The sequence below is a fragment of the Leguminivora glycinivorella genome, chromosome Z, assembly GCF_023078275.1.
Source record: "Leguminivora glycinivorella isolate SPB_JAAS2020 chromosome Z, LegGlyc_1.1, whole genome shotgun sequence".
In the NCBI taxonomy this organism is placed as follows: domain Eukaryota; kingdom Metazoa; phylum Arthropoda; class Insecta; order Lepidoptera; family Tortricidae; genus Leguminivora; species Leguminivora glycinivorella.
In genome coordinates, this window is record NC_062998.1 from 34,724,558 (window position 1) to 34,747,555 (window position 22,998).

The 22,998-nt window shown below is 34.6% G+C and overlaps 1 protein-coding gene and 1 long non-coding RNA gene across 3 annotated transcripts in view; one reads left to right on the plus strand and one right to left on the minus strand.

Moving 5' to 3' along the window:
* Positions 1-22,661, minus strand: part of LOC125241050 — a 55,640-nt gene extending 32,979 nt beyond the window's left edge. The window contains exons 1-3 of one of the 2 annotated variants that reach the window (XM_048149335.1): positions 22,101-22,661; positions 6,710-6,909; positions 282-386 (exon numbers count right to left, since the gene is read on the minus strand). In XM_048149335.1, the coding sequence (XP_048005292.1) occupies positions 282-386; positions 6,710-6,909; positions 22,101-22,113 (318 nt within the window). In that variant the 5' untranslated portion in view covers positions 22,114-22,661. Of the gene's footprint in view, positions 1-281; positions 387-6,709; positions 6,910-21,459; positions 21,612-22,100 lie in introns of those variants that run through there. The other variant, XM_048149332.1, reaches the window with a different exon arrangement.
* On the plus strand, positions 10,336-13,808 carry LOC125241051. The gene is made up of 7 exons (XR_007178709.1): positions 10,336-10,583; positions 10,986-11,100; positions 11,301-11,469; positions 11,978-12,121; positions 12,710-12,787; positions 12,921-13,047; positions 13,427-13,808. It is a non-coding gene; the product is annotated as an uncharacterized LOC125241051 (long non-coding RNA).
* Positions 22,662-22,998: the final 337 nt, after the last annotated feature.

Consider the following 22,998-nt stretch of genomic DNA (forward strand, 5'->3'; position numbering starts at 1 on the left):
ATATTATAAATGGGAAAATGTGTGTGTCTGTTTGTTTGTCCGTCTTTCACGGCAAAACGGAGCGATGAATTGTCGTGATTTTTTAAATGGAGATACTTGAAGGGATGGAGAGTGACATAGGCTTATCTTTTTGTCTCTTTCTAACGCGAGCGAAGCCGCGGGCAAAAGCTAGTTATACATAATTGTACTTACTGGTACATTTCAATCGTCCCGTCACCAGTACTGCACATGACAAGAGACTACCTAGATACGTATTTCTAAAAGTGTAGAATTTCTATTACCTGCGTTAGACGAAACTTTTCCATTTTCTTCTTCTTGGTATATCTAATTCTGTCAAGTTGTTTCCTCTTGTTGAAGTTTTCTTGGTGTATACTCTCGACAACTTTCTGCAAATACAATGGTTATTTTTAGTCATTTACTCGTTAGCTCACAGCACGTGTAAGTATAAGTGTAAGTATTAAAAGAATAGTTGTAAAGGTTCGGAGCGACAAGTGTCCAATTTTTATTACAATTGCTTTTATTTAACTTGCCTTGTAGTATGTTAGTTTGGGTCAAAACGTAGAAGCTAAATTTGACCCACTTCCCGGTTTCCGATTAAGCTGAAATATTGCACACATATGTAAATCACGCGACAATGCAATATTATGGTGTCATGGAGCTGGCCTGATGATGAAGCAGAAAGGTGGTGCATAAGCACTCTTTATTAAACATCAAGTAGGGGCTACTAAAAAATGTCTCGGAGAGTAGTAGATGACTGATGAAAGAAAGGTACAGTCAGCGATAAAACTTGTGCCAAAAATGAAATTTTTTGCAAAAAAACTTATATTATATATTACTATGTACAGTTGTACACCTACTTTGGCGACGTGGGTAAGTAACTAATTATCACAATTATATAACATGATTATAAAACACTCAGTTATGCGATTACATTGGCATGAGACGAGACGCATTTATGAGGCTGCCGCAGTGCCGCTACTTATTGCCATGCATAAGACGATACGGTAGGGGTCAATTCTTCATACAAACGCTCTCGACTATTTCCTCCCTGGTTTTTGGAGATAGAGCAATGATTTTTTCAATACAGATTTTTATTATTTTTATCTGTGTCGGACCGTTTTGATTTTTTTGATATTCTGCTTTTTAAAGATTCTGGAGCCAATCAAAAATTTCCAAAATCGGCCTTTTTCATTGTGGCGCAAAAAAAGGTGTGATACTCAAGATTGGTAACAATTAACCAAAAAAACTAAACGGTCCGACTATAGATTATTTCATTGTTATTCAGATTCTCAAATTTCGTTCAGATTGATTCAGTTTTAAAGGAGGAAAGAGTCGAGAGCGGAACCTCGATTTTAAAGATTTTTTGAAATATCTTTTGACTGAGTTGTTCTTAATGGACAATTTTTTTTCGATAAATCTAGTTAATAACACTTGTATATTTAACTAAAATTCCCAAGTTGAAAGGGGGGCTCCTTTCCATTTTAGCATTTTCGCTACCGTATCCTCTTAATATAATGCACAATAAAGCAGGGTAGATTGTGACTCTACATAGGTAAATACAAATAATAATTAGGTATACTCTTATTAACACGTGCATTATTCTCCGAATAGGTAATCAGCTATAAGACTGTATAGGTAGGTACTTAGTAAGCGTAGGTACTCGCGTCGACATTTGTCAGCAGTTTGAGGAGTTATATAAATAATAATAATGTATGTAATATAATCTTATACGCGTCGATTAAAATGGAAAGTTTGCATCTTGTTCGTAGCGCTACGCTCGTAGCAGGTTCCAGCGTTTTCCCATTGTAGAGGATATCGACTAACTGCTAGTCTACTACTGTCAAGGGAAATGATGACTGCACTCTTGTATGGAGAATTTATAGGTAAGTATAGTCCTCTTTTCTCACAAGCTCCAGATATGCACTTTCTTTTAAAGTTGATCAGTGCATAAATTGCCTGATTTACTTTCGAACTGAATTTATATTATTATATGCATAAAAACGTGCATAAATATGCAGTGTAGGTGGACCATTTCTTTTCAAAGTTGTCCACCCCACTGTTTTTGGATTTGGAATTTTTTATGTGGTTTCCACTCAGAATCGCGAGTCCTTTCAATCCTAATAGGAGAAAAAAGTGTGCCAAGGTTTTTTTCCCATTCAGTAAGTAAGTAATTCATGGAAGGTTTGAAAAGTGTATAGAAATCTTGGGACCTATTTTTCTCCTATCAGGATCGAAAGACCTCGCGATTCTGAGTATGAATCGCGTAAAAAATACCCATGTTATAAAAAAAATGGGGTGGACAACTTTGAAAAAAATGGCCCAGGTTATGTGCAAGATCAGCGAAACCGTTAAAATATCGATAAAGTTTGCAAAAAGTTTCCAAAAGGAATAAGTATATCGATAAAGTTTGCATCGGGGATATCGGGATATATCTGAGCAATTTATTAGGCCTAGACGGTTCGAACATGGTAAATTTACTTTCTACCTTGTTTCGATTATAAAACCTGACTGATCTAGCAATCTCCACTGGACTGTATGGCGTAGGTATACCTATGGCTATGGCACAGTATAGTAAAGAGTACTATCGTACAGTATGGCCACTCCTGCTCCCCGCTGAAAGTGCCCCCACCCCCTCTCAGTTACCTGACAGTTACCACCTACACGAGCTTAGAATGTGTGCTAGGAACGCGCCTCTTTCATAAGTAAATATGTATTTGATCGCCTGTGTCCGAGATGTGCCTATGGGGTATGTTTAATAGTTAAATCAATAAACGGTGGTTTGCCTATATAGGTAATGGTGTATTTTGTGGTTGCATTCTAATCGTCCAGTCTACTGGACTATTTTTATTTAAACAGTCGGTCATTACGAAAAGTGGCAATCTACCTTAACCTAGCTTTTAGCTAACTCACATGATATCTTTGCGTATACATGAAAACTCAAAAAAGAAAGGTCATTGATAAAAAGCATTCGAGCAATTTAAGATTTCTCTGACGTGCTTTTGACGCCTCAGCTGACCCTACCGAGAAAACATTAAGAGGGCTTTCATGTCAAAAATAGTAAAATCGCAACCGAGCGCTTAATCATACCGTGTGTGGTATCAAATTACGCTTTGCGAGTAGTTTACAAATATATAACCTATTATAGGACTTTTTCTACTTGGTCTAACAAAATATGAGAAAATGTCCAGAAGTGGTAATAATTGTGACGGTGAAGGCTCGTTTTAAAAAAAAATTTACAAAAATATATAATAGAAACTTATTATAAACTAAGGCATAAGAACAAGTTTAGTAAACGTTGCAGAATATTTTTCTACAAAAATAACTTAGATGTGATGTAGAATTTCAAAGAAATTGTCACTTAATTTTAGGTAATTTCTGAAAAATATTTAATTCGTCTTAGCCTCGTTTTCTCTTTTTCAAAAATTTATAATAAAAATGTAGTCTGAGAAGATTGTAGTACAGGATAAACGTATTATAAATTTACCAGTTGCAGTATTCAAAATTGTCCAAATTTTACAAATAAGATCGACTAAGGTAATGGCGCCTATTAACGTGGTACTTAAGGAAGATTTCAAAAGATACCAAAAAATTAAGGGTATCAAAGCTCATTAATGACCACAAATATTTTTTTTATGGAAGAGTATTTATTGAACTATTAGTTTTGAAGAGTTTAGGATCATTTTAGTTTATTATATGTCATAAAATGAAGCCTACATACCTAAATTTTCTATTACCGTGGTAATGAACAGGCTGCAGTTCTATTAACGCGAATTGAGATTTCATTACCGAGGGTATGAATGACAGTGTTTTTCTGCCATCGGTAAATAGAAACCCATCTCAAAATTCGGAGCTTAATACCGACGGTTGAATATACCAATTATGACAAATACATATACCTATACTATCCTCCTTTATGAATACCCACAGAAGACTCAGTTTCACCTAAGAAATCTGTACTTACGGTACACTAAATGTCATATTTTGATACAAGACTAATATGTCGCTCGGCAATAGATACTTCTATAGAAACCCATTACCGACCCAAACAAATATTGCATGGATCGGTAATAGATTCTTATATATTCTATTACCGAGGGTTATCTGATCGTACCATCGGTAATAGGCATAAATTGGAGTATTATAAAATCTAATTCCGACCCATAAAAACAAAGTCATACAGATGTATTTTCATTACAAATCAAAATAAAATATTGCAACCTTATATTAAAACCAAGTTTACATAACTGGTAAGTAAGCATCAGACTTTATGTCAATGTTTAAAAAAATTGACAAATTAACGGTTTTCATAGAAACTACGAAATCAGTCATGATATTTTTGCTAAAAATTAAGGTTTTGTTGAATAATTTTCATACCGCGTAAATAGTTCTTTGATAGCGTGAATAAGGTAATGGCGCCTATTAACGTGGTACTTAAGGCAGATTTCAAAAGATACCAAAAAATTAAGGGTATCAAAGCTCATTAACGACCACAAATATTTTTTTTATGGAAGAGTATTTATTGAACTATTAGTTTTGAAGAGTTTTAGGATCATTTTAGTTTATTATATGTCATAAAATGATTATTGAAGCCAACATACCTAAATTTTCTATTACCGTGGTAATGAACAGGTTGCAGTTCTATTAACGCGAATTGAGATTTCATTACCGAGGGTATGAATGACAGTGTTTTTCTGCCATCGGTAAATAGAAACCCATCTCAAAATTCGGAGCTTAATACCGATGGTTGAATATACAAATTATGACAAATACATATACCTATACTATCCTCCTTTATGAATACCCACAGAAGACTCAGTTTCACCTAAGAAATCTGTACTTACGGTACACTAAATGTCATATTTTGATACAAGACTAATATGTCGCTCGGTAATAGATACTTCTATAGGAACCCATTACCGACCCAAACAAATATTGCATGGATCGGTAATAGATTCTTATATATTCTATTACCGAGGGTTATCTGATCGTACCATCGGTAATAGGCATAAATTGGAGTATTATAAAATCTAATTCCGACCCATAAAAACAAAGTCATACAGATGTATTTTCATTACAAATCAAAATAAAATATTGCAACCTTATATTAAAACCAAGTTTACATAACTGGTAAGTAAGCATCAGACTTTATGTCAATGTTTAAAAAAATTGACAAATTAACGGTTTTCATAGAAACTACGAAATCAGTCATGAAGTTTTTGCTAAAAATTAAGGTTTTGTTGAATAATTTTCATACCGCGTAAATAGTTCTTTGATAGCGTGAATAGATCAAGATTGAAACAACTGTAAGACATTATATAACTGATCACATATACTTAAAATAAAGCAAAAAGAACTAATATCACTACTTTAACTATTACCGTGGTATACCACAGTAATAGAATCTACTCACGAAATGGCGCCTTTCACCGCTGTCTTTTAATTTCCACTTTAAACACATTTCCAGGCTAAACAATACGTAAAAAGTACTCAGAAGTCATGTAGAAAACTATAAACAATAATTTGAAATGCATAACTTTCACCTGTTTGCCATAATTATTACGTAAACTACTAAATGAGATTGGAGTTCACTTAGGTTTAGCGTCACACGTCAGTATGACACAACCTCTTCTCGCGGCCCGTGACAAAAACTGTCAAATAGCGAGCGTCTTCTTTCATTCACACTCTCTATCGCCTATATGTGCGTTAGTCAACTAAACAGGCTTCCTTTGTGTGAGTAACTTTTTTTAAGAAATTGGTCGGTTTGCCTATAAAATGCGTATTTGCAAATGCGGCGGTAATGGACGTCGATTTCGATACCCGCGTTGATAGCCGCCGTTACCTTAGCTTTTTTTAAGAAATTGGTCGGTTTGCCTATAAAATTCGTATTTGCAAATGCGGCGGTAATGGACGTCGATTTCGATACCCGCGTTGATAGCCGCCGTTACCTTAATTCAGCGCTATACGCGGGTTTTCCTAAACGTGCATCAGAGAAAATTTCATAATTAATTTAGTGAGATAGTTTTCAAAAATCCCGTCTGATAAGAATCAAGATAATAAGATGTTTTAATTGAAACTTGAATTAAATATATCTCTTAGATAACGGAAAGTGTAGTATTTCACCGACTAAAACTATCAATTTTACATTATTTTGACGTTTTTCTTGAAAGCACCCTTAAAGGCATATTTCTTTATCACTTGAATTACAAAATAATTTGGAGTATTTATCTACCTAAAAGAGTAGCTATCAGCAGATATGCAATTTGCGAACATCAGTGTTTGCGGTAGGCCCCTGACCTCGTGTTGGCACAACCTCGATGATATGCGGTTAGCAATTCAACGCATATCTGTATCATTTGATATCATAAACATGGTTAGGTCTTAAGCTAGCTGCTGGCAGTATTCACGGTAGCCTGGCCGTTAATATAGGTGAGCTGCAGCCGGCCATTCTCCTAGAAGGAGTTGCTATTACTGAGCCTACCGAGAAAATATGGAGGGTTTATTTCTCTGTCACTATAATTTTTTGCCTTAGTACTTCGAATACCTAAAAAAGTAAAATTACCGCAATTTGCAAACATCGGTGCTTGCGGTAGACCTCTGGCCTCGGTCACCTGTTGTCACAACCTCGACGAGTTTTAGAGATGCAACTAGGAATACAACTCATATCTGCGTCTCATAGATGATGATCCTATTGCTTGGTGGGAATAATTACGTCAGCCTGGCTGTTCATGTAGGTGAGCTGCAGGCGGCGGTGCTCCTGGAAGGCGTTGCGCAGGAACTGCTTGTCGCCGTAGACCGCCACGCCGAGCTCGGTGCGCTTCGTCGTGATGTCCTTGCGCATCTGCCGAATGTCGCGGCTGTAACGCTTCTTCTGCTTCGCCAGGTCCCCCTCATGGATCTTGCGGTCCCTTTCTGAACACAATCATGAATAATATAGCCTGACCAGAAATATAGGACGCGCCATGACGCGGAATTTCATTACAACTAATTATTTTCTTCATACTAACTGAACTGTCATCAGAATAAAGCGCCCTCTTGACAATAATCATATTATACCAGACCGAAAGGTCAGACTCTAATATCGGAATGTGTAGTTTTACGTAAAGTATATACTTAGTAGGTACATGGATTTTAAATTAGTTTGGGGATAGGTTGATCTGTGTAAGTTCCCCAAACATTTCTTTATTATTATTTCAATTATTTCAACTTAATCAAGCAAGTTTACTTTGCCCTGTGTCAATCGATACTAACATATTGCATTTCATCTTGGGGTGGCACAGCTAAAACCACTCTACTAAACTTAGAAAGAGCCCAGCGAGCGGTGCTAAAAGTAGCTACTTCCCGACCTTTTTTATACCCTACAGAACTTCTTTATCAATCATGTCAAGTACTAACTGTTCGTCAATTGTTTATTTTAAGCGCAACATTAAAGCAGCATGGCCGAATATCCTTCAACACAGATTATAATAACAAAAGGCGGAAAGATATCGTTCGTATTCAAACCGTACATAGAAAACACGTTTTCTCGTCTAGATTTTTCGTCTTTCTGGGCCCATTTCTATACAACAGGTTAAATGCAAAATTAGACTTATATCCACTTAGCTATTATGTTTGTTGTAAAAGTGCTCTACGACGAGGCCTGCAAAATATGACGTACGATGTGATACAGAAAAGTTACTTATGGTCGTAAAATAATTACCTATTGAATATACAATGAATATATATATGCACTCTAAAAAATGAAGGCCAACTAAGAGCAGTTTTCTCTTAGTTGACGTTAAGTTAATCATTACAATTACGATCTTATACAATTCAAATAAAGCTGATTACTAAAACAATAAAGGAATGTATGATTGAACTAATAACTTAGGTGTTTTGTTATTCCTAACCAATGAACACCTTGAATCAATTATTAACTTGTTAGGCAAAACTATGTAACATAGGTTGATTCAATCCTGAACTAGTTCATTAAAACAGATAAGTATGTTAATAGTTCTGAACATTTTTATAGTAAATTTGATTATTTTATCTTTGTTGATTCAAATAAGATTAGGTATTTGAAACAACTAAACATAGGTAGATTCAATCCTAATCGAATTCATTAAAACAGATAAGTATGTTAATGGTTTTAAACATTTTCATAGTTGATTTGATTATTTTGTCTGTTGGTTCAAATAAGATAAGTATTTGAAACAACTAAACGTGTAGGTACATTCAATCCTGAACTAATTCATTAAAACAAATAAGTATGTTAATGGTTTTAAGCATTTTCATGCTTAATTTGATTATTTTGTCTTTGTTGATTCAAATAAGACTTGGTATTTGACATAAACTAAATCTAGGTTGCTTCAATCCTCAACTAATTCTTTAAGACAGATAAGTATGTCAATAGTTCTAGACATATAAAATTTTGAAACAACGAAGATACATTTCTCAATCCCATTATGATCAAATTGTTGTATCAATTACGAAATGAATTGAGTTCTACTAAGAATGAATTGTTAAATCTATTATCATAATAAACAAATTCAATAATTGGTAATCTGATCAATCAAGTGAATTAGTAGGGGTAAGCGTTTGTACATCCGCCTTCCGCCCGCGCCCCTCCCGCAGCGCGTGCGAGTGTTGCCAACTCGGAATAAAATATACCAGATCTGGGATATTTTCACGGCTCTTTCATCGAAAATTTTTATTTAGCATTGGGCACATATTTTTACATATTTGGTCTAAGGCATCAACTTGAAAGCAACCATATTTGTCATCGCCATATGGTATTCAATTTTATTATGAATTTTCGTGTGTGGCGGACGTCGATGTAATATAACAATTTTCAAAATAAATGGAAGGGTGAGTTATTTACGGATTGCCATGCTGATCCTATTAAGCTAACCATGCTTTTCATATTTGATAGCCCACTATGAAAGTGTTGTCAGAATCGTTAAAGTTATTTAATAATCGCAATAACGCTTGCACACTGTTATCAAAAACGCTGCAGCGTTAGCATAGCCGGACTCGATATGGGTTCAGTTTTGTATTCTTCATGAGTATCCAAGTCAGGAACGGATCCACCCCTCCCCAGAAAAAATGCTATAATTGGCTCAGCTCAGACGCAGTGCCGGATAAAGCAGCGCAGAGCCTGTAGCAAGTTCTATCTAGAAGCCCTAAAGGGTGAAGCCACACTAGAGCAATTTCGGTTACGCTATATATATACGCGTGATCACGTGACTCGGCGTGGCGCGTGAGGCTTCATCTTAAAGTGCAAGGATTTTAAGCATATAATTATATAGGTACATGTTAAGGCAGAAAATTCAAGCATTCCAAGGCTTAGATTGCTTTAGTATATTTATTTAATTTGTCCTAATTTGCGAGGAAATGAGGAGAAATAATCAATAAATTATGACTTATAATATACATACATACATACATACAATCACGCCTGTATCCCATGAAGGGGTAGCACATGAATCTACTCGTTTCAGTGCCACTCTTGGCAAATAAGGGATTGAAAGAAAACGAAACTGTGACATTGCAGTGACAGGTTGCCAGCCTCTCGCCTACGCCACAATTTAACCCATAGGTATCCCACAGTCGCCTTCTACGACACCCACGGGAAGAAAGGGGTTGTGAAATTCTTAACCCGTCACCACACGGGCAACATATAATATATTACTTACAATATATTGACACTGGGGCTAATATATATTTTTATTGACTTATAATATAGTTTTCAGTACAGATGTTGCGTTTTTACGCACTAGTGTGAAAAGTGATTCATTTCTTGTCAGGTCGAAACTTCGGAGGACCATCTGTACTGAAAAACGTCGTACCATACACGTGCGAAAAGGAAATTCGTAACTCGTGTTGATTTAGAACACTCCCTTCTGTTGTGTTTTAATTTATTGCCACTCGTTTCGAACTTCCACCTTTTCGCACTTGTATCGTAATGTACTATTACATAATTATGGTATGTATTGTAAAACGTTGTACGATACATGTACGAATAGAATAAGTATTATAGGTAATTCACTACTCCTGTCGATTTAAAAAACTCTCTTCGTTCGTGTTTTAATCACAACTCGTTTCAAATTTCCCATTTTTCGCACTTGTATCGTAATTTACTATTGATTACTTTACTATTGATTACTATCTATTAGTTAAAATAAAAATTCCATCAAATATATTGCTAAAAAACAACAGACTCTTAACCAAATAACAAAGGTGAATTTTACTGCACATTAGGTATCATTTGACGGCATTTCAATTTTAGATAGGTACTGAATTATTTTTAATCATTTATGAATTATTTTTAATCATTTATTTTAAGTACCTTTATGCCTTTAATTCGAGGTAGACTCATTTAAAAAAAAATGTTAACGTATTTTAGACATCTTCTATACATTAGCCTAGCGTTTTTCAAAATCGGAGTTGGCAACACTGACGCCGAAGTGATTTGTCAACGCGTCTTGTGTTAATTTTTTTGCGGTTATCTATCACATCACAGATCTAACAACTTACAAGTTCAATGGAGTAAGTGATCGAATCTTTAAAAACATGGGAGTTGGAGAACTTAATACGAAAATTCACCAGTAAGTACAATGTATTTTTTTCATTATTTAGTCAAGTTGCTAATGACACGAGGCCAATAGCTTGCTGGGCTGCGGCCCCGGCCGATAATGGATGCAATCTCGTAATAATACACATTTAAATTTCTTGTCTATAAAATACACATTTAAGTTGGCTCAATTTTCGTTGAACGTCCGGCATGTGCTATTCGCGGCGCGAGCCTATTTAGACTTGGTATGGTAACTATAGTTCCGTCAAAATGAGAGAGACCGGAATTATTTTTGCCAGGGAGAGAATTGCGAGGGGATCTTTAGCCCGAGTCAAAATCGGGCGCAATCGCCCGTTTGAGTGAGTTTTGATAGTGATTCTGTTGTGTATTTTCTTATAGTTGGATAGTTTCTAACAAAGCGTTGCATATTTTCCAGCCCCGGAATCGGACGCTAATAAAACCATGTTCCGATGGTAATAGGCGACGCCCAGCGTGCCCGGGTGTTGAAATAAGTGCAAAACTGCTCTCCGCTCGCCTTTTGTCCACCAACGGTAAATTGTACATTCTTTAAAAACCTTGTCAAATTGTCACTTAGGTTATGTGTAATTCCAAATTAGCAGTAGGTCGTTTCACAGAACGCGTTGACGTTCGGAATTCGAATTCCGGGGCAATTCCCCTGTCCTACGGGCGATCCAAGTCTCACGGACGCCGTCTTTGGAATTTTACTTAAAGACTGGTATACACATTTCAGGGTTCACGCCGCGTCGCCTAATCCTCGCGCCGGTCGCCAGCATTCCCCGCTGTGTTCCGGTAACCTACAGGCGGCAAGCTGACGCTGCCGTCATCCACACGACACCATCTCTGAGGCGGCTGACGTGGCAGTCGTGGTGGTCTGAGGCGGCTGACATAGCACGTTTGAGGTTAGACCTTTCCAATCACTCTTATCTACATCATCGAACCGGCATAATTATGGTTCTGGCACCCTCCGTGTTACTATACCTTTTATTTTAATATCCGCCGTACACCGTTTCTACCCGTAGTTTTAACTCAAGAGTTCGCTGATCCACGTTTGTTCCCTTAAATAATTTAAAACCTTAGTCTCATGTTCAAGTGTAGCTAGCCCTCGGCTCTGTAAACTTAGTAAATTAGAGAGTAATTTCATAATATAAGGCAAGGCTCAGTGGAGTCCTTTGTAATAGATTAATTAACAGAGAAATAATTACCTTTTGCCCTTAAGAGTTGTTTCAATTTTAAATCTTGTCTGCTAGCATAATGGCCCCCAATTATAGATATTGTAGCAATATTGAAAAATATTAACTTTGAGTTAAAAAAAGATGTAATACGGTTCCTCTAGGGCCAAATATTTTTCCACGCTGTTCATAATTTTGTAGTATGGTATGTGATATTAATTGTATCATTCATTTCCAGACCCTGATGGATTTTTCTGAGTTTAACATAAGCACAGACCTAATAGTTATAGAAACTTCAGAAAAGGAAAACTTGTCCTCGGAAAAGGAAAATGTGCCATCTGCAATTGCTGAGAAGAAAGCAGAGCCCAGTTATAATTCCAGGGTAAGCAGTTTCTAACAGACTTCTTTACCTAGAAGGAGGAGGTTCTGTATTTTATTGTAAAAAACATTATAAGAATTACAATTCAATAAATGAATACTGCATAGGCAGACCAACATACCAGAGAGAGATTTTATTCCAACCATTTTTGAAGTAACATACTCATCTTATCACAATAATATTTTTAATATAACTGCATTGTTAGGCAAGATACCGGGCTGGCCTAGCGAGTAGTGACTAAGTGACCGTCCCTACTAAGCCGCAGTTCTGGGTTCGAATCCCGGTAAGGACATTTATTTGTGTGATGAGCACAGGTATGTTCCTGAGAATCCTGAGTCATGGATGTTTTTTATTTATATAATTATTTGTTTATTAATTATATCGTTGTCTGAGTACCCACATCACAAGCCTTCTTGAGCTTACTGTGGGACCCAGTCAATCTGTGTAAGAATGTCCTATTACATTAATTAATTTATTTATTATTATGATACATTATACTGTGAGTGTATAGGTTATGACTGTAATTAATTGTATTATAATTATATTAATTAAAGAGGCAAATGAAAAGTAAAGTTTCTAAATATTTTTCAGATTGTGGAAAAGTCATTGGACTCTGCATCACTATTTTGAAAATATTCTGCTCTCAAAAAACCACAAGGATATTCTTTGGTAAATATAATAACATTAACTAGCTAAGTCACTTTTTACTATGTAACTTTAAAATAATTATTATATGTATAACTGAATACTGCATTCGTTTCTTTTTACTTTTTGTTTTTAATTGTTTGTTTTATCATTCCAGCGGCTTAACGACTTCAAAAGCACATGAAATTTACTAGGACAATTTGTTTATAAATTTTCCATCAATGAAAATAAATCTTCAGGAACAGCTGAAATACAAAAAGTCGAACTTACTGCACTTACCAATTGTAAGTATATGATAAAATTGATAAAGCAGATGTTGTCTATGTTAAAATAGTTAGTTTCACCACACCGACTGGCAAAGGCTCTCTTTAGTCTTCAAAAACAGATAGCAAAACTGCATTTTGTCCACAAGAGTGCAAAGAAATTTCATACAAATTTTAACTGGATGTCTCAAGCTTGATAGATTTGATTTAGTTAGATGTTTTACAGTTAATATTTTGTTTGTGTCGGTGTAGTGTAAAATTTTGTATTTCACTCGGTGGCAAAGTTTGTTTAACCTTCGTGGCTCGTTTCAGTTGCCCCACTGTTCACTTACCCGCATTGATCTTTCCTTATATTATATCGTTTGTAATAATATTTTACTAACTAGTCCCATTTTTATAGCGCCCTATGAGGAAACAACGAATATAGCCGGATTTCTCACCATTCCATTTTTGCTGAACACTGCGGCAGTCCGCCAAAAGAAGAAGCGAGGTTCCGGTGCAAGTCAAAATTGGAAGCCCAGTAAAATGGAAGTAAGGGAAGGTTTCATAAAGCATATCCGCTCTAGTGTAGAAATTAGCCAGACCATCGAACTTCGCATAGCCACACTTCAAAAAATAGGATTGTCATGCCAGCCATAGATAATTGTTGTGGGTGAGTCTCTTGAAAAAATCGAATCATTTCTAGTTGTTGTCAGCAGATCGATAATCTATGAAAGACAGTCCATTATGAACGCAGTAGATACGTGCTACAAAATATATAATACAATGAAAATATAATACATTGTACTTACTGGTGAACTCTGGTATTAAGACGATACAGGAGTGATCAATTCTCCATACAAACGCTCTCGACTATTTCCTCCCTGGTTTTTCAAGATACAGCAATGATTTTTTTCAAGACAGATTATAATAATTTTTATCTGTGTCGGACCGTTTTGATTTTTTGAGATTCTTATTTTTAAAGACGCTAGAGCCCATCGAAAATTTTCAAAAACGGTGTTATTGATTATGGCGTAAAAAAGGTGTGGTATTCAAAATTGGTAACAATTAGCCACAAAACTGAACGGTCCGACACTGATTATTTCATTGTTATTCAGATTCTCAAATTTAGTTACGATTGACTTAATTTTGAAGGGGGAAACAGTCGAGAGCGGAACCTCGATTTTAAAGATTTTTTTCGCAATATTTTTTAACTGAGTTCTTAATGGACATTTTTTTTCGATAAATCTAGTTAATAACACTTGTATATTAAATTTGAATTCCCAAATTGAAAGGGGGCTCCTTTCCATTTTAGCATTTTCGCTCCTGTAGCGTCTTAAGTTCTCCAACTCCCATGTTTTTAAAATTTCGATTTCTTCCTCCATTGAACTTGTAAGTTGTTAGGTTAGCTGTGATGTGATAACCGCCGCAAGAAAAAACTATTTATTCTAAGTAGGTAGTAGTAGTAGGTGCCAAGTATATTATGAATAAATGTCATTTTTTTATAACTTTTGTTTTATTTATGGCGTTATTCATAAACGCATCACCAGCCTGAATTAGATATGAATCGTTTTATGTTATCTGTCAAGTTAACGTATGTATTTGTAAATAGGTATAAAACATAATTTGTCTAATTCAGTCCCGTGGTGTTTTATGACAATTATCAATAAGGGGTTGTTGTCTTAGTAAATGAGACAAAGTAAGTCATAGTACAATTGAACATGAATGATAGTACTGAACAAGCTTCTCAGTTGAAATGTATAACAAAACAAAGATTCAAATTGAACAATATCATAGTTCACTCTCACAAAGTGTGTATATCGATGTAATCATGTCCTTAATTGAACTTATTTGGTTTTAATGGTTACTACAGTAATGCCTCATGTTAATATTGACCTACATCTTGGTTGAATCGATTAAACAATTCATGTTCAAATAGAAAAATATCTTAGTTCAGTCTCACAAGGTGCGTAAGTAGATGTAATCATGTTCTTAGTTGAACTTATTCGGATTAAATAGTTAATACAGTAATGCTTCATGTTAATATTGACAGATGTCTTAGTTGAATTGATTAAACAATTAATATTCAAATTGACCAATATCTTAGTTCAGACTCACAAGGTTCGTAAGTAGATGTAATCATGTTCTTAGTTGAATTTATTTAGGTCAAATAATTAATACAATCATTCTCCATGTTAATATTGAGCAACGTCATAGTTGAACTAACTGGTTTGCGTTAGTTGATACAGTTACGTATCATGATAATTATTATCAAGTGCTTAGTTGAACTTGCTAAGGTAATTTAGTTCGCCTAATTATTTTTCATGTAATTATTGAACAAGATCTTAATTGTCTCAGTTACGTCGCAAAAGTAAGAGCAATCAAAATTACCTTATTCCATTTGTCTAAGATCTTATCAGGCTCGTATGGAATCAAGATGCTTGACTACGACGATCAAAATATTGATAGGAGCAAACAAATTTTTTTTAGAGTGATGTAATGTAATAGTTCGGAACCTACGAAAATAAGTCTTGTGTTTATTTTCTTATGAGTTTTATTTAAGTGAATAATTAAAAATAAATCACTAATTTAGTCCTTCCTCTGCCTGAAACACAGGAACTATCCTAGCTCAGGCATTTGTATAAAACATCTCTTATATGTATAACAATTCTTAGCCTTTATGAACAATCACTGTACAATTATGTTTTTATTAATAAATTATTTGTATTTGTATATTTGTATTTGTATTTATCTAATATGAATTCCAAATCAATTTTTAGTACTCGATTTCAATTGTTTATGTTTACGAGTAGATAATATTTTAAAATACATGGCTATTCATTATGTAAAATTTAAATGCCTCTCCCCAGTCCCTAAAGGATGCAGATTTATTAAACCTGTCGACACTGGAAACCTCACAAAAGGGCGACGCTAAACAACAAAGAAAAGAACCAACGGCTATAATAAGAACAGAAAAGCGTATGGTGAAAGGTTTCAAAAGCATAAAAAGAATGTGGCCTAACTTTCTTTGTATCTACATTATGTAACATTAAACCCCGAGTCCCGGTCCTCCACTTGAGAGGGTGTATAATTACATCCTTTTATAGAACCTACGATGTTCACATTAGAAACAACCACATAATTATACAGGGTGTGCGTGTCGTAAGTTCATAAAATCGGAGAAGCATAAGTTCATTGGTAGTAGCATATCGATACTCCTGTAAAAGTAGTTACAATGAAATATTGTAGGTAAATAATGGTAAGTTTCGACACAAGTGCGATAAACAGGAAATTCGGAACGAGTGTCGAGTGGCGATAAATTAAAACAGGACCAAATCGTATTTTACGACGTTTTTCTGTCCATATGGCCATTTAAAGTTTCGGATTGGCACATAAAGTACCTACAGATGTAGTCCGAAAAGGGTTTTTGTCATGCTAGTTCAGTCAATGTCAGCTGGTACATCTTGCAATGAGGCTGACTGAAAGGTATACTCTTGGGTCGATACATTAGTTTTTCGTCACGTTGCTAAATTTGTCAGATTCTGCTTTCATCAGCCATTCTTCATTCGTCACGATCGTCGATGGTCTTTCTCAACTACGGTCAATTTCGTTGTTCATCTTTATCTTAATCCGTCTCGTTCTTTACTCGTCATAATCTACTTTCGGCATGTACGCTGTTCGAAATAAGAAAAAAACCGGCCAAGTGCGAGGCGGACTCGCCCACCGAGGGTTCCGTACTATGTTGGATTTTCAGGGATAATTCTTTATTATGTTAACCGATTTAAACAGTATTTACTTTATTTGAAAGAAGATGGTTTACGTAACACCTCATATTCATTTGAAGTACGATATACATCCGCAAAGGTGGTTAAATTTAAAGTAAAAATCTGAAAAGTTTTTTGTGAATTAAAAAAAAGTTTCCAAGATACAAACACGATTTTATTTTTCCTGTAATATTTAGCATAAAACCAATATTTCCTAAATTTCATAATTTTTCGTTGGTAAACTTCGGAGATAAGGGCAGGGAACGGTTTTTTTTTATTTAATATTCCTTCAAAATTCAATTTTTTTCCACAACAAAAAAATTATAAAAAAATTGTTTATTTACGTTCAACTTGAGCTCTTTCTAACGATACCCCACTTGACCTAGTAACTTAAAATTTATAGTTTGCCCCCCTTTAGTCAGGGACCAAACGACCTCTTTTACAAAAAGTCGTCGACATCTCTTCTAAATACCTAAAACAGGTATGGATGTGTTCCTCGTTATCTCCAGATTACGAATTGACCTGTTTTAGTTTAAGGAGGGGGGGACGGGTTGAGAAAAAGGGGGGAGAAAGATGGCGGCCGACCATCATAGATATTTATTCACATCTCGAGTCCTATGGCACCAATCTGTTCGTGCAAGGTGTCGTTTGAAAGCTTATTAAACCTACTTTAATTAATTATAAATAACTATACTCATAAAAGTAACCGTTTATGAAATATTTGAAAATATGTGTTTTTTTATCGCGCATGAATTGCACAAGTACTAGAAAAAATGCGTCTAACTCAATAAACAATAACTTTACCGCAATTGATGTTATTATAAAATTTTTGCGTCCATTCATGCTCTTTCTAAAAATATAAGTTTCATTGGTATATGATAATATATAACCATGTAATTACGAATTTGGTTTAGCAGAAGTCACTCTGCCCGGTCGCAGAAATGGGCGCTGACCGTAGTAAAGTATTCAATATTTTTGAGGTCCTATTTTACAGATCCATATGCGAGAGGTATCGTTTCAAATATCAGTAAACCTACTATATTTTTGTACAAATAACTATAATCATAAACGTAGCTGTTTAGAAAATATTTGAAAATATGTGTTTTATAGACCATGAGTCGCACAAGTACCTACTGGTAAAAAATGCTTCTTAATCAATAAACAACAACTTTTCCGGAATTGATGTTAGTATAAGATTTACGCGGAATTTCGTGCGCTTTCTAATAACATAAGTTTTATTGGTGTATAATATTATATAACCAAGTAATTACAAATATGGTTAAGTAGGGGCCACAGCGCCCGGCCACGTATGGATGCTCACCGTCGCCAAATTTTCTATATTTTTCAGATCCTATTTTATTTTACAGGAATCTTTTGAAAGCATATTATGCGTACTATCATTAGTTCTCAATAATTTTAGTTGTAACTGTAGTAGCTAACAAAATATTTGAAAATATGCATTGGAACCGATGTGAGTAAAACATGCTTCTAGCTCAATGAATTATATTTTTTCCGCAATTGATATAATAACAAAATAAACGGCGAAATGTATGACCTTTTCAAATAATAAGTTTTGTCAGTATTGCATGAACAATTGATGTTAATTTATCTATCATACTCACTGCGCACCGTCATATACATGGATGACCATTTTCGTTGCCGTTTTCATAATTTTTAAGATTGTATCTTGGTGCATGACCAATAAACAATAACTTTACCGCAAATAATGTTAGGATAAGATTTACAGGACATTTCATATGCTTTCTAAAAATATAAGTTTTATTGATGTATGATATTATACAACCAAGTAATTACGAATTTGGTTTAGCAGGTGTCACTGCACCCCCGTGACGTAAATAGGTGCTAACCGTCGCCTAATTTTATGTATTTCTCAGATCCTATTTTAGCGATCAATTTGTGAGATGTATCATTTGAAAGCATATTATGCGTACTATCGTTACTTTTTAATAATTTTAGTCGTAATTGTAGAAGTTTACAAAATATTTGACAATATGTGTATTTTTACTGTATATGAATAGCATTCGCACTGATACGAGTGAAACATGCTTCTCTCTCAATAAATTATATTTTTTCGCAATTGATATAATAACGAAATGAACCGCAAAATGTATGGCCTTTACAAAAAATGAGTTTTGTTAGTTTTGCTTAAACAATTAATGTTAATTTGTCCACCATACCCACTGCGCACAGTCAATCGTCATATAAACGGATGTCCACCGCCGTTGCCTTAATTTTTTCATCATTTTACAGATTTTATTTTACTGATCAATTAAGTATATAAGTAAATTCGATACGTGATAGATTATATTTATTATGAATATACGATTAGTGAAATAAAATCTGAAAAATCATGAAAAAAGGCAACGACGGTGGACATCCATTTATATGATGGTGCGCAGTAGGTGAGCTGAACAAATTCAAATTAATTGTTTATGCAATACAAACCAAACTTATTTTTTGTGTAAGTCATACATTTTCCGTTTATTTTGTTATTATTTCAATTGCGGAAAACTATAATTTATTGAGCTAGAAGCGTGTCTTATCAATGCCAATGCTATTAATGCACAGTAAAATACACATATTACTAATCAAATATTTTGTAAACTTCTACAGTTTCGACTTGAAATATTAGAAATAAAGATAGTACGCATAATATGCTTTCAAATGATACCTCTCACAAATTTATCAGTAAAATAGGATCTGAGTAACGTAGAAAATTTGGCGACGGTCAGTCAGCACCCAATATCGTGACAGGGCGCAGTGACCCCTGCTAAACCAAATTCGTAATTACTTGGTCATATATTATCATACACCAATAAAACTTATATTTTTAGAAAGCGCGTGAAATTTCGCGTAAATTTTATAATAACATTAATTGCGGTAAAGTTATGGTTTATTAAGTTAGAAGCATTTTTTATCTGTATATGTGCAACTCGTGCTCGAAAAAAAACTCATGTTTTCAAATATTTTGTAAACAGCTACCTTTATAACTATAGTTATTCAAAAATAATTATAGTAGGTTTAATTTGCTTTCAAATGATACCTCTTACATATGGATCCGTAAAAAAGGAACTTAAAAATATTGAATACTTTACTACGGTCAGCGCTCATTTTTATGCGACCGGCGGAATGACCACTACGAAACAAAATTCGTAATTTAATGGTTATATTATCACTTACCAATAAAACTGATATTTTTAGAAAGCTCATGAATAGTCGCGTAAATTTTATAATAACATCAATTGCGGTAACGTTATTGTTTATTGACTTAGAAGCATTTTTTACCAGTACTTGTGCGATTCATGTTCGATAAAAAACACATATTTTCAAATATTATGTAAACAGTTACCTTTAATACTATAGTTATGTATAAACAATTATAGTAGGTTTAATTATCTTTCAAACGATACCTCTCACATATGGATCCATAAAATAAGACCTCAAAAATATTGAATACTTTACTACGGTCAGCGCCCGTTTATGCGACCTGAAGGATAACCCCTGCCAAACAAAATTCTTAATTACATGGTTATATATTATCATATACCAATGAAACTTATATTTTTAGAAAGAGCATGAATAGACGCAAAAATTTTATAATAACATCAATTGCGGTAAAGTTATTGTTTATTGAGTTAGACGCATTTTTTACTAGTACTTGTGCAATTCATGCGCGATAAAAAAACACATATTTTCAAATATTTCCTAAACGGTTACTTTTATGAGCATAGTTATTTGAAAACAATTAAAGTAGGTTTAATAAGCTTTCAAATGACACCTCGCACGAACAGATTGGTGCCATAGGACTCGAGATGTGAATAAATATCTATGATGGTCGGTCGCCATCTTTCCCCCCTTTTTCTCGACCCGTCCCCCCTCCTTAAACTAAAACAGGTCAATTCGTAATCTGGAGAGAACGAGGAACATATCCATACCTGTTTTAGGTATTTAGAAGAGATGTCGACGAAAATCGTGAAGGAGACGACTTGTGGCCAAATTGGCTCTAGACTAATAGCGATGAAACTACAACGCAAAAAATGCGTTTATTACTAGATTCACCTGCTTTTATCCATTTTAAAGCAATTAATTTGACTTTATTCAAGGTCAAATTACTTTACCCACTAGTGGATAAAATGCGTTTTTACCCGCTGGTATTAAAGGACAAAACACGTGTTTCCGAGCTAGTGAGGGGAAAAAGAACATGTCGACCTAAGAGTATACCGACTGAAATCGCATGACACATTCGTATGTTTCCGTAAACATTGCCTTCGTATTAGCAAATCTTTTCGCACTACATCTGTACTAATACGTACATCTCGCATTACTGCAATAAATTAACACAACGTGTACTGAAAATATGAAAAGATGGCCTATAACGATTATTTGTGAATTCGACCATACTTTCAGCGAGTCGCTTATATCTGCATCGTCATTCAAAACCACAACCTAATTCTAATTAAGCAAAGCTCTGCTAACAGTGTAACTAGGTATAACTAAATTGTACAATGTACATTGTACAGTCAGCCATACGGCTGTCAATACAGACAAAGTGCCAACAATATGTATACAGAACTTTATTGCCTGTGGTTTAGGGTGTGTATACATATATTTGACACTTTGTCTGTATTCACAGCTGTGTTGTTGACTGTAATTTCATCTTACAACTTACCATATAATTTTATCAGGCCTCGGTATTGATTAATTTTATCTTTTATCACCCAATTGTCATCTTGCATGCCATGAATTCGTACTTTCGCCGCCGACAACATCTTGCTATGTCTAAATTACTTCGTATTATTTAAATATTGTGTACAATATATATCGAGTAGCAAAATTAATTACGTATATGACAGAGCACTATTGTCACCAAATAACAATGTCAATCCTTGTTGACATATTTTTTGTTTACCTACTGTAAGTATAACTTTTAATTTTACAGCCAGTTCATAACGTGCCTTGTTGATCTCATGTTTGTTGATCTTATTATTATTTAGTAAAACTTTTTGTTAAACCGAGTGGCATAGGCATAGGATCGCCACTAGTATAAATAAACCATATAAACGTATTAGTCTAAGATCCGTACTAAGCTCGATCTTCACCGACGTGTTAACCAGATGAAAATAATATTTTATAATTATAAAATAAAATAAGTTTCTGAACATGTCTTAATATGGCAACCTCAATAAAAATGGTCAAGACATTTTTTTTAAATTTTTTGAAAAATATTTTTTTTTATTAATTTCACCGACGTGTTTACTCTATACCTACACCTTACAAAAGTTCAACATAACCTAAACCGGTTCTACTTACTCTGAAGCCTCATGTTGTTTGTACACTGTTATTTTTCTAGTTTTCACTGTCTCAATATGTAGACACTTAAATTTTATTATCAATAATTACATTGACTTTTAAATTGATAGATTATTTATTTGGCTATGTCACTGTGCGCTACATGACCGGTCTCTATGAGATCTCGGGATGGACTATAAACAAGATAATTAATTCCGACGAGTGCGTCATACTGGTAAAGTCTTTAAAATGGAATTTACTGTAATGTCTGCAAGGTGCTTGTTTCTATGGCACAGTGACGTTAATATCGCATTATCAACTTAGCTTCCACTACCAATCAGGTTTACGTTGTGGATTTTCCTCTTAGCCGGTTTCATGTTTCCTTGTTGTTTCGTATTATCTTGTATCCAATTTTATATTTTTTCGAAACTACGTCAGAAGGGATTGGCAGTGTAACCGTTTCTGGGGAATGACAACAGCTAATTCTGTTTTTAGAATTCATTGGAATTCCTAAATCTGCTGCCATAGGTATGGTGTTCAGAAGTACGATAGGTGTATATGGCTATGGTAAACGCCTATCGTAGGTAAGTACTAAGGGTCAGCCGTGTGCTTTTTTGTCACGGTAAAATAATCTCTGTAATGTTTATGAATGAATGTGTTTGCTTCTGCTTTACGCCTTTACTTTTAATCCAAAATTGAATGACATTTTATGAGTGCAAGGTGGGAGGGAGGAGGGGGGGGGGGAGGAAGTATATTAGCACGTGGCTATTTACCTTTTTAACTGGCAAGTTTAAAAAAAATCGCGATTTCAAGTCTCATCGCCGTCATACAGTCCTACGAGTGATCAATAAAAGTAAATAATATCCTTTTAAAATCTTTAATTTAATTATTAATTTCATTGTGGTGCTTACTATCCAAA